At 36.0% G+C, this 12,800-nt stretch overlaps 1 protein-coding gene across 1 annotated transcript in view; it reads right to left on the bottom strand.

Moving 5' to 3' along the window:
* The window catches only part of LOC150090096 (uncharacterized), a 141,346-nt gene that overhangs the window by 1,022 nt on the left and 127,524 nt on the right, over positions 1-12,800 (bottom strand). The window contains exons 11-12 of the mRNA XM_090390173.1: positions 11,007-11,066; positions 7,998-8,225 (exon numbers count right to left, since the gene is read on the bottom strand). Of these exons, the coding sequence (XP_090246299.1) occupies positions 7,998-8,225; positions 11,007-11,066 (288 nt within the window). The remainder of the gene's footprint in view (positions 1-7,997; positions 8,226-11,006; positions 11,067-12,800) is intronic.

The raw sequence follows: 12,800 nt of genomic DNA on the forward strand, positions 1-12,800 counted from the left end.
ATATATATATATATATATTTTTGTGCCAAACTTTCCTCATGTGTGTCTGGTATTTTATGGAAATCATACAGCAATCCTATTCGCTCTTAAGTAATTTATGCAAATGTGAGAAATTGGAAGTTGCAGATAAACAAAACCAGAAACCACACATAAATGAAACCTAGCAACCCTATTACTAGTAGAATGAGTTGTCCCAGCTGTGAAATTGAAAGGAAGTGTCATGGTATGGAGGTGTTTTTCATGGTGTGGACTATGCTCACCAGTTACAGTGCATGAAACCAAGAATGCTGCAACCTATATTGATGCTCTGGACAATTATTTGTACACTACATTGTTGCACCTTTACACCACTATACAACAATCCATGCCACAAATAAAAGATTGTGTATGATTTTAAGAGCATAATGTCAAAATATTGCAGTGGCCAGCATGGTGTTCCAATCTCAACCCAATGGAGACCTTTAGGATGAATTGGAACACAGAAGTAGGGACAGGTCAAGATGGCCCTTTTTTAGTGGAGCTCGTGAATCCATTAAAGGGAAAAGAAGAAAATCACAACCAGATTTCTATCTGAGATTAGTAAAAGGTCTTCCACAGTGTATGGAAGCAATCATCACAGTCCAAGGTATGCCATATGCTATCCATTTAAAAAAAATAAAATAAAATAAAGATGCATTTTGTTTGTAATTACAAGTGTCCCCAGACTTTTGGTAGGTAATATATAAGAAGAATAACATCATCATCATCATCATCATCATCAGCCATTTTCAATCCACTGCAGGATGAAGGCCTCTCCAGCAACTTTCCAGTTGCTTCTGTTTTGAGCACTGGACATCCATTTACTACCCACAAACTCATGAATTTCATCTATCCATCTCCGCCTTTGTCTTCCAGGTTTTCTTCTAGCTCCTCTTGGATACCATTCTGTTATTTTCTTAGTCCATCTGTCATCATGTCTTCGAGCTATGTGTCCTGCCCAAGACCATTTTAGTTCTTTAGTTTTGATAAGAATGTCCTTTACTTGAGTTTGTTGCCTAATCCATGTGTTTCTCTTCTTATCTAACAGTCTTATTCCCAATATGATTCGTTCCATTCTTCGCTGTGTGGTTCTCAGCTTCTCTTCCATTCTTTTGGTGAGTGCCCAAGTTTCACTTCCATAAGTCATGGTGGGGAGTATACATTGGTCCATTATTTTACGTTTCAGACAAACTGGGATATTGCTCTTCAGTATGTGACTATATTTCCTGTATGCTATCCATCCAAAATTTATTCTTCTCTTGACTTCCAGCCATTTATCATTATTACAGCTAATAACTTGTCCCAGATAAGTATATGACTCCACCTTTTCAATTACTGCTCCTTCAATCATTATTTCCCTTTCTGTGGCATACTTGTTCATCATTACTTTTGTTTTAGCCATATTCATCTTTAGTCCAAAATCCTTACTAGCTGTGCATAACTGATTAAGATTTTCCTCTAATTCTTTGGGATCATGGCTTATGACCACAATGTCATCTGCAAATCGCAAATGGTTTAGGTACTCTCCGTTCACATTGACTCCTTTCTGCGACCAGTCTAATCTTCTGAAAGCTTCCTCAAGGGCAGCAGTAAACAGCTTCGGAGATATTGTGTCTCCTTGTCGAACTCCTTTCTCAATTTTAAATTTCCTACTGTCTTTGTCTAGTCTAATAAAGGAGGTAGCACTCTCGTATATTTTCTTCAAAATCATAATATATGGGGTATCAATGCCTTGTCTTTCCAGTGCCCGAAACATTGCCTTATGCTGTATGGAGTCAAATGCCTTTTCATAATCCACAAATGCCAGGCATAATGGTGTTTTATATTCATTTGCTTTCTCCCTTAGCTGTGATATTACATGAAGGTGATCCATAGTTGAGAATCCTGTCCTAAAGCCAGCTTGCTCTTTCGGTTGATTCTCATCCAGTATTCTTTCTAATCTGTTAGTAATGACCCTTGTGAACAACTTGTAGATGTGGGATAACAAGCTAATTGGTCTATAATTTCCAATTTCTGATTTATCTCCTTTCTTATGCAGCAAAACTATGATTGCATTATTCCACTGCTTAGGCGTCACACCTTTTCTAATGCACTTTGTGAAGAGCCTTGCCAGTTTTTGTGTTATGTCTCTTCCTCCCAATTTTAACAACTCTACAGTAACTTCATCTTCCCCCGAGGCTTTCTGATTCTTCATTTTCTTCAATGCATGTTCTACCTCATCAGGAAGAATATTGGGTATGTCGTATGTGTTGCTACTTTGCAATCCATCTTCCCCACTGCTGGCATCATTCCCCTGCTCCTTGTATAATTCTCTATAGTAGTCTTCTGCTATTTGAATTATGCCTTCTCTGCTGTTTATAAGTACACCATCGCTATTCTTCAGTTTCAGTATCATTTGTCTTTCTGTATTACTGATCATGGCTGCTGATTTAAATCCTTTGTTTTCCCTTAATGCTTGTTCTACTTTTCTTGTGTTAAATCTTCTTATGTCCTCTCTGAGTCTCTTTCTAATGGCTTTGCATAACTCAGTATACTCAATTTTCTCCCTGTCAGTGTTTTTCTTGCTTTTCATTTGTCGTCTTCGGTTCATCATGACAAGTGTTTCTTGACTAATTTTTTCTTCTTTGGATTTCTTTTTCCCTATAGGTTTCTTGGGCTTTATCACTTTCAAAAAGTTGTAATATTCTTCGTCGATATCTTGGTCCTCAGCAGTCTGCAGAAGCTCAAACTTGTTCTTAAGTTCCAGTACATACTGCTTTTTCTCCTCTTCTGTTATCTCAAAGACCTTTGTATTATTTACTCGAGTCAGTTTTTTCCTTTCCTTTCCTACATCTATATCAAGTGTACATCTTACCATTCTGTGATCACTTCCAACATTTACCTTATTCAGGACGGTGACATCATTCACAATATATCTTCTATTAGTGAGGATGAAGTCGATTTCATTAGTAGTTAATCCATTTGGACTCTTCCATGTCCACTTTCTGTTCACCCTTTTCTTGAAAAAAGTGTTCATTACTGACAGTCCTTGAGATTCTGCAAATTCCACAAGTCTTTCACCTCTTTCATTTCTTTCACCAATTCCAAAATTTCCTATAGTTCCCCTTTCTGTGCTGTTTTGTCTTTTTCCAACCTTAGCATTGAAGTCTCCCATAATAATAGTGTAGTGGGTTTTCTGCTCATCTAGAAGACTCTCAATTTCAGTGTACATTTCTTCAACCTCTTCATCAGCATGGCTCGATGTTGGTGCATAAATCATTATAATCTTTAGCTTGTATCTCTTAGAAATCTTGAGTATTAGTCTTGACACTCTTGGTGATGTACTTTTGAATTCCAAAATGTTGTTTTTAAAATCTTTATGGACCAGAAACCCAATTCCACCTTCACTCCTTTCACTGTTTCCATTGGTGTACAGCAGATTTCCACTTGATAAACTTATAATTGATTCGTTTCTTCTTCTTGTTTCAGCCAAACCGATGATATTCCAATTCACATTTTCTAATTCCTTTTCCAGCTCTAATATCCTGTCTTCACCGATGAGTGTTCTTACGTTATAACAGGCCAAGTTCAGTTTCCATGCATGGCAGCCTGGTCGTACCCAGAGATTCTTAGCACCCTCTGCTTCCACTCTGATCCTCTCGCTGCCATAAGAGGGAGAGTGAAAGCTGCTGGGGACTGAGGGCCATTTGTTTCGTCGTGCTTTCATATTGCTGGAGGGGTTGGTCTTTTCCTCTTCATGCTGACCAGGCATCTTGAAGAGAACCACTCTACACGTTCGTTGCCACCTAAGTGACGTAACAGGGCTTACCATCGGGAAGGTGTGCATGAGTGGATTTTAGGGAGGCAGGCCAACCGGACTTCTCCTAAATCTTCTGTAATAGAGAGATATTGGATCCATCAGTGTTTTAGGCTGAGTGTCTGATAACACACAGGATACCTGTTCCCCTCTAAGCCCCTCTAATCCATTTAAAAAAAAGAAAAAAAAAAAAAAAAGATGCATTTTGTTTGTATATGAAATATACAAACTTTTTATATGAAATATGGTAATTCAGCATGATGTGTACATGTGCATTTTATCCCATGGGTGGGTTTCTAATTAGTGTGGCAGCATTCATATATTTTTTTCTGAATATAATTAACTGTAGAAATTCTACTGTGAGAGTTTCATGGATTTTAACTAGTTTTAATGAATAAGGTAAGAAAAAGAAGATGCCATTTCAAATGATACACTTTAATGCAATATCAGAAATATGCTATTTCTTTCTTCCACGAATCTTTGAACTTTTATTTACTGCTTTGTTCATTCCCTTGCTGTTTAGAGATCCTGAAATCAGTTGCTAGAGAGGCAGTGGATTAAAAAGGGCTGATGATGATGATGACTGTTCTGTAAATTTCTTTATCTGTTCCAGAGTTTTCAAATAACTTGGACAGCCTTTGAATTGCATGAATGAGAGAAATCAGAATTAGCTGATAAACAGCTCACACAAATTGGATCTTTATCTCTATTATTGTAGTGTGCATGAGGAGTATGACCTTTCTTCATGGAATATTTGGAGTATGACCTTTCTTATGCAATATTTCATAATGGCCACATACAGCGTCTTCACGCCGGCAATGTCCTGCCATGTGCCTATACTATAGACACCTGTAGCAAAGAGTCACTATATAAAAATGCTTAAATTTGCAACAGGTGACAGGATGAAAGAAAATGCATATGTACCACAATAAAGGTACAGGCATACCTCGGTTAACGTTACCTCTGATAACGAAGCTTCGATATAACGAAGTCCACAATTTCAAGCCCCATTTAACATAAAAAATATTCCAGTTTAATCACCTGAAATCTAAACAAACTGAAGAAATTACCGAAACCTTTGGGGCTTCTCGTGGTTGGTTCGAGAAATTTAAAAAACGGGCCAGGATTCATAGTGTAAAATTAACAGGAGAAGTTTCCAGAAAAACTAAAGGAAATAATTGAACGTGAAAAATTTCCACCAAATTTGGTGTTCAATGTTAACGAAAGCGGTTTGTTCTGGAAACGGCTACCAACAAAAAGCTTTATTTCTGTTGAAGAAAAATCAGCTGCTGGGTTCAAAGCAGCCAAAGACCGTTTAACGTTACTCTTTGGATCAAATGCCTCTGGCGATTATAAATTAAAATTGTTATTAGTTTACCATTCAGAAAATCCGAGGGCGTTAAAAGGTAACATAAAAATGAATTTACCTGTAATATGGAAAGCAAATAGAAAAGCGTGGGTTACCAAGGAGTTATTTACTGATTGGTTTGTTAACCACTTTTGTCCTGAAGTAAAACGGTATTGTCAAAAAAACAACTTTGAAGAAAAAGCTCTTTTGTTGTTAGACAATGCTCCGGGACATCCTACTGATCTTAACACGTTGGACACATGCATTCCTGTCAAAGTTGTGTTTCTTCCAGCAAACACAACTTCCCTGATTCAACCATTGGATCAGGGAGTAATAGCATCATTTAAAGCTTATTATCTGCGTCGAACATTAAGCAGTTTAACTGAACTAGAGGATAAAGAGGAAATGACAGTTAAAACTTTTTGGAAAAACTACACCATTAAAAACGCAATTGAAAACATTGATAGTTCTTGGAAAGAAGTCACTAAGAAATGCTTACATGGAGTTTGGCGCAAAATATGGCCAGAAGTTGTACTAGAAGAAGAAGAAAATAACATCCAAGAAATTAGAAATGAAGTTATCCAGATGGCTCAATCAATAGGTTTCGAAAATGTCGATGAAGAGGATGTTAGAAATTTATTGAATGCAGAAGATGATGGTTTTTCAGTGGAAGATTTAGAAAACCTTGTTAGCAACGAAGACAAAGATAATGAAGACGAAGTTAAAGAAGTTCCTTCTGAAAAAGTGTTAACAACCAAAGATTTAAAAAAGTGCTTAAATGACATTGAAAACGTTTTAAATTTTTTTAGTGAAAATGATCCTGATTTAGGAAGAAGTTTTATTGTTAAGCGATCAGTGTTAAATGCAATAACTCTGTATAGGCAATTGTTAAATGAAAGAGAAAAAAAGCATAAGCAATCAACTTTAGACTCATATTTTAAAATGTGATTTCACTTTGTATGTAAGTTGACTGTTTATTTAATAAAACTTTTCTGTTTTTCGAAAAAAAAGCTTTTCCTTTTCTTTACGTAGGAACGTATCCCTATTCTGGCCATAGTATTTTTACCTCTGAAAACGAAGTTTCGCTTAACGAAGTAATTTCGTGGAACGCATCCTATTCGTTATTCGAGGTATGCCTGTAATTGAAATAAGTGTATTTTTACCATTAAGATTTTAGCCAAATTTCTTTCGAATATTTATCCCATAATGGCAGCTTCTGATCCCTAGTGCTAGATTCAGACTACAAAGGACTAACAGTTCGTTAGTGCACTGTGCAATAAGTAGTTTTGCTGTTGGGCAATACTACAACCCTTCGTGCAACAATCTTGGACATTTTTGCCAAATGATATTCCACAAACTACTACAGTCTCTTCCCAGTCCAAAGGCTCAACAAGTGTCCCTCAGTGGTGCCTGAACACTACTGTCATATTTCTTCTGCAGAGCGTCTCATTTTGAATTTTTTTGAAGCAGAACTCTGGAGTTTCCAGATCATGGATGCTTATTTTGATTCTGGTGTCTCACAGTAGCTCCATGATTTGTTGCTGGTAATAACAGAGCAATGAAACTGGTTATCTTCACTGGTTACCTAATGTGACAAATGTTCAAACCATCTTTATGATCACCCATGAATATTTAGGGAATCAACCTTTTCAATTTTGTGTGGACAATATTATAAACTATATAGGAAAAATTCAAGGTTATTTGCAATGTCTGAACAGATATTTCTTAAATATTGCTGAGGACTTGACACCGACTCCATACCTGTTTTATATAACATTTGAAATATATATTTGATCTATATGGGGTGATTCAGAGCAGCATGTCTCATATAAATTCTACAATTAGTTCTTGACAACAAAAGAAATCAAAAATGTTTTTAGGGATTTTTCCAAACACTGCACAGTTTTTAAGAAAAACAATGTTGAAGTTCCAGTATCAGAGTAATGAAAGCAAAATTACATGATTACACTGGAACACAGTAAAATACACTTATGACACAATCAACATTAATCAGAAAATAAAACTTATTAAAGAAACATGAAATCTATTGATTCACAGGGTAATGCTTCTGGGATTTTGTCAATGTGATCACCATTTATAGCAATACACGAATTTCCACTTGTACTTGGATCATAGTTAAGTGTCCATTATTTCTTCCACCAAGTCCAACTTGCATACAACCTGTTGTGCATCAGCATACATGCAACAGGGCTGCAATAAACCAGTTTCATGGTCTCAAATTATTTTTGAAAAACCTCCCATAAACCTTTGATTCCTTTTCTTGGCATAAACCAACTGTAAAATTTATGAAATACAATTCTAAATCACCCTACACACTAAAATCAGTTCTTGCTATATTTCAGCTGGTTAGGCTTTCTTTGTGCATAATTATCTAATGACAACTGAAATTTAATGTGAGACTTCCAGCTATCTTGAAACTGACATTGATGCAGCATTACAGGTGCTGCAACATAATAGACAGAAAAAAAAATGTATTAGCAACTAAAGGTAAAAAATAACCCAATATGAACTGCATTATGACTACTAGATTTTACAACATTACAATCCAGTAACATAAATCAATTTAACAGAAAAACAATATTAACAGAACAGTTTTTTAGATTCAAGTGGATAAGTTGGAAGAAAGCTCTGAATAGTATGGCACTTTCAGGGATTGATAACAGCTGTTGATGAATTCTGTGCATAATTTATTCTGCTAATTTCCCTCCACTTATCATTTTCTGTGAAGATTTATTTACATGTCCATGCATAATTATGCCACACAGATCTGAAACACAGTTAAAAATTATACACATACATAAAGATTATGCATACCTGTTTTTTGCTAATACAAACTGGATTATGAAGTACTGTCCAAGATACATTCTCTGAACAAGGTGGAGTTGTTAGAGAACCTGAATAAGAGTAGAATGGAGTACGTTTCTTTGGTAGCAGTCCCTTCAAAATCAAACCCGAGATTCTTGTTGAAGTACCTGCTTCCCTGATATGTTTAAGGTTGTCAGTAATGGGATTCAGTGGTTTATGAGATCTAATTTTGCACACCTGTGGAAGGAAGTAATTAAAATTAAAAATAAAATAAACAGGCAAAATAGTTGCTATTATAAAAACTTTCAAGGAGCCAAATGACTCATCACAATATCAGAGGATCTTACTTCCTACATCCTTTGGTACACACAAAAAAAAAGTGTCAAAACTCATTTTGATATCAATTTTTCAGCATGAAATTATTAATTTTCATCAACTCCTTTTACAATTTCCATTACTTTTTTTTATTGTGCACATTAATATTAACATGGTGAATGCCTATAATAAAATTTCTATTCAATATATGCAATGTAAACCATTAATTATTTTATAGTACTATTCTAAATTTTTCCTTGCCTGAATCAATCAATAAGGTTTAGAAAACCCATACTGAGTGACCATCATTGAATACACTACCTAAAAGTTTATATCAATCTACTCTGCAAAACATTGATTGTTTTGGATTGAAAACAATTTGGATTTATAAGATATGTGCAATCGCCAAAAATTATTGGAATAGTGGGTTTCTTACAAGAATGCCACTTTTCAAAAAGTAGGAACCAAATATTGTTCTGTGAAACTAAATAACATGGATAGTTGTTTAAAGCACATGGGAGGGAGGCCTATTCTGTTTCATCCGCCCCCCAAGAGATTCATGAGTCCACGCTAAACCAACTATCCGGGGACCCCGACCCATCATAGTGGTAGACCCAGCAGTATGGTAGTTTCATATGATATGGTATTTAGTATGGTAGTATACAGCTACCATAGTATTTTGTATTTAGTATGGTGCTACAAACTATCCAGTGGCATGAGAAGTTTACATCTTCAATGTAATTAATGGCAGCTAATAATAACAGGCCACCACTAACAACAGGTAATGCATTTTTTGTGGTGGTAGGCAGATTCAAATGTGCAACATTGAACCCTGTGTATATACTATTAAGTTATATAAGTTTCAATTTTAACTTCTTTTCTTTTAAGGAAAGGGAAAGGAATGGAAGGGACAGATATTGCCAACAAATTGATAAGTAATATGAAAAACTGTTTCAAGGAAGACATATTTTAATAATACAGGTGAGAAAATATGAAATATGTTTAAAGAATAAAAAAGTCAAATATTTTAATCAGCTTGGTAAGTAAAATACAAAAATGTTTAAAGAAAACAAAGACAGATATTCTAATCAGATTGGTGACCATTTGGATATTTGATTTAGATATGACTAATTACTAATAAGAATAAAGTACAATATAAAAAAATAAGAACATTCTTGTATAAAAAGTTCAAGAACACTTATACTCTGCAGATAAATGCCAGGAACATTGAGGCAGGGGTGGGGCCAGATCAACTGGCCCAAATTTCCATTCCACAATGGCTGGCTCAGCCATTGTGGAAGGACCTGAACTGGGAGCCTCCCCGTGGGAAAAAGTGGGATGGCCCAGAGAGGGTGTTCCCCGAGAACTCATGCTGGCTCTCAACATCCCTGCTATACACCTACAATACACAATGTAGTGCAGGTGTACTAGGCAGCAGAGAGCAGAGCAGTTTAAATGAAATGTGCTCTCATATGCTAATTTAATGAAATCATTTCTGGCATTTATCCATTGCTTGTGCATCATCTCTAACAGACATGCTTAAATTTCTGCATAATTTGTTAACATGTAGATGAAAATATTTTTTTTTTATTTTTCAATTTGTTTTCCTACATAATTCCTTTTAAAGAAAATATAAAGCTCTAAGTTCTGTTCTAACTGCTGATGTTTACTACTTTCTTTTATGTAAAGCGGCGCATGTTCAGTCTTGTTTAAAAATCAGGAAAGGTGAATGAACCATTAAATGAAACTGGCCTTTATGTTTTTAAAAACAATAAACTACAGAGGTGTTTAGACTATAAAGCGTTTAGGCTGAAGCCTGAAGCTATGGAAAAGTCTAGACTATGTATAAGAGTTTTCCATAGCTTGAGGCTTAGGCGCCTCCGTAGCCAGGTGGGAAGGAGCAGCAGTGCATAGCACACGCTTCTTGATTAGATCGGGGTTCGAGCCCGTCACCACCAAATATGGAGGATGCAGAAAGGTCAGGGAATGACCACCGCATATCCCCAGAGCAATATGGCCTTAGTTGCTAATGCTCCTAAAAACCAAATAACAAACATAACAAACAAGCTTGAGGCTTCAGCCCTAAACACTTTATAGTCTAAACACATCATACACCATCAGGCACATCTCATATTGTGGAGTTATACTTCATAACTGTTTTGCCATCATTGCATCACTCGGGTACCTACCCACCCACCGACGAAGGGCCAAATAGCCCTGAAATGGTGCCGTCTGGGTAGTGGAATCCATCTGAGAATAAGTAACATTAGTCTTCTCCTCAGGTGAAGCGTTACTTATTCGAAGTAATGCAATATCATGGAAACTTGTTGTGAAGGTATTCACAATATGAGATATAACTGAAAATGATGCTGTTTTGCTAACATTCTGTTAATTCAGATTTGGCTATGTATTATTGATGCTTTTGCACTATACTTATACATAGTCTAAACTACAGAGGTTGGCAATATATCCCTTCTTTGTCTTAGTTTAAATACTAGAAATGAGAATGAACCATTAACACAGATTTACATTTAGTTTTAATCAGCTTTCCCCCCATAATTCATTATTCTCTGTTTGACATTTTGAAGCAAAATGGGAGAGAAAAAATCTAGTTCAATGGTAGATTTATGAACCCCAAGTGAAGACCAACTGGCCAAACAGTATTATAATAATAATATAATATGAAATGCAAAAATTGCTTACCTCAAGAAATATGCCCACCACAGCTAAGTCACCATTTTCATTACGGTGTACCAAATGAAGCTGAAAAATAAAAGTATTATATGTAATCACTCAAAATTTAATAAATTCATTTTTTTTACAATACACAGTTCTATTTAATATTAGGATTAGTAACAATAGTGGCAATTCATGAAAGGAAACAAGCTAATGCATCATAAAAAAAAAATAATAATAATTTGTCTAATTCTTCCTTAAATTTATTTAAACTATCCACTCCCACAACACCAGATGAAAGTTTGTCCAACAATCAATCACTCTCTGGCTGAAAGAAAAAAAATTTGCACATCTATTCTGCATCCATCCTTTTTCAATTTAAGTTTATGTCCCCTCACGAGTATTGTCTGAGAAAGGGTAAAGATGCGATCAGCATTAAGCTTTAAACACTTTAATCAGATATCCTTGCAGGTGCCTAATTCACAGACAGTGCAATTTACAGAACTCAAGTCTGTTTTTGGTATGAAAACCCATTTGTGCCTGAATAAGCTTGTTGCTCTTGCTCTTCTCGGCACCTGTTTCACCAGATCCACATCCCTTCCTAAAACAAGACTTTCAGACCTATATGCGGTATCTTTAGGAATAAAAACACATAATCAGAAAAATAAAGACCTTTCAATTTAAATATTCACTTCATTTCAGCAGACAGTTTGAAATGATGTGAATCTTTATTTATAAAATTAATTACAAAGCACTTCAGATTAGCATACTATAGTCGAAATCTATAATCCAGTGACCTGGGGATCTAATCCTTTCAGGATCTTAGACTTTTCTGGATTTCAGGTGGTTATTAGCATTAGCATTAGTAGAGGCATATGATGCAAGAAAGCAAGTTTATGCAGCATCAGCCAAGCAAAAAAAAAAAAACACGCTCCCATTTCACCCCTCCATTCGTTCCAAGTACATGTCCAGCTCAGCCTTAAATTTAGGCTATCAACTTCTACAACAAAGGATGGAAGTCTGTTCCACCAACCAACCACAAGCTGACTAAAGGCAAACTTCCGCACATCTATCCTACATCTGTCTTTCCTCAATTTGAATGTATGCCCTCTCAAATGATTATTCTGAGCAAGAGGAAAAATTCCATCAGCATTGAGCATGCTCAAGCCATTCAAGACTTTATACACCTCAATCAGATCACCTCACAGGTGCCTAGTCTCCAGACAATGTAATTTGCAAAATTTAAGCCTTTCTTTGTAAGAACACCCTTTGTTCCATTCACTAATCTTGTTGCCCTTCTCTGTACTCATTCTAACAGCTCTACATCCTTCTTAAAATGAGGTCTCCAGACCTGTATACAGTACTCAAGGTGTGGCCTGACCATTGCCTTATGTAACGGGATAATCACCTCTTTATCCCTACTAGAAACATTCCTGATAATCATTGACAAGACAGATAAGCTACTCTTGCAGACCATCTGCACTGCTCAGAAAACTTCATATCTGCCTGCCAATTACCCCCAGGTCCTTTTCGTTCTCTACCACTGTCAGTGAAGTACCACAGAGTTGATATATCACTCTGGGGTTGCTGCTTCCCATACTTTACATTTGTCAATGTTAAACTTCATTTGCCACCTCTCTGCCCATCTGCTCAACTTTTCTAGATCCTGTTGCAGCAGCGTACTGTCATTAGTGTCCTTAACAACCCTGCCAACCTTCGTATCGTCTGTAAACTTGGACATTAAACTTGATATACCATCATCAATATCATTTATAAATACAGAAAACAACAATGGACCCAATACTGAACCCTGAGGGACTC

The sequence above is a fragment of the Mastigoproctus giganteus genome, chromosome 2 (assembly GCF_048544385.1).
Source record: "Mastigoproctus giganteus isolate SK-2022 chromosome 2, ASM4854438v1, whole genome shotgun sequence".
NCBI lineage: Eukaryota > Metazoa > Arthropoda > Arachnida > Uropygi > Thelyphonidae > Mastigoproctus > Mastigoproctus giganteus.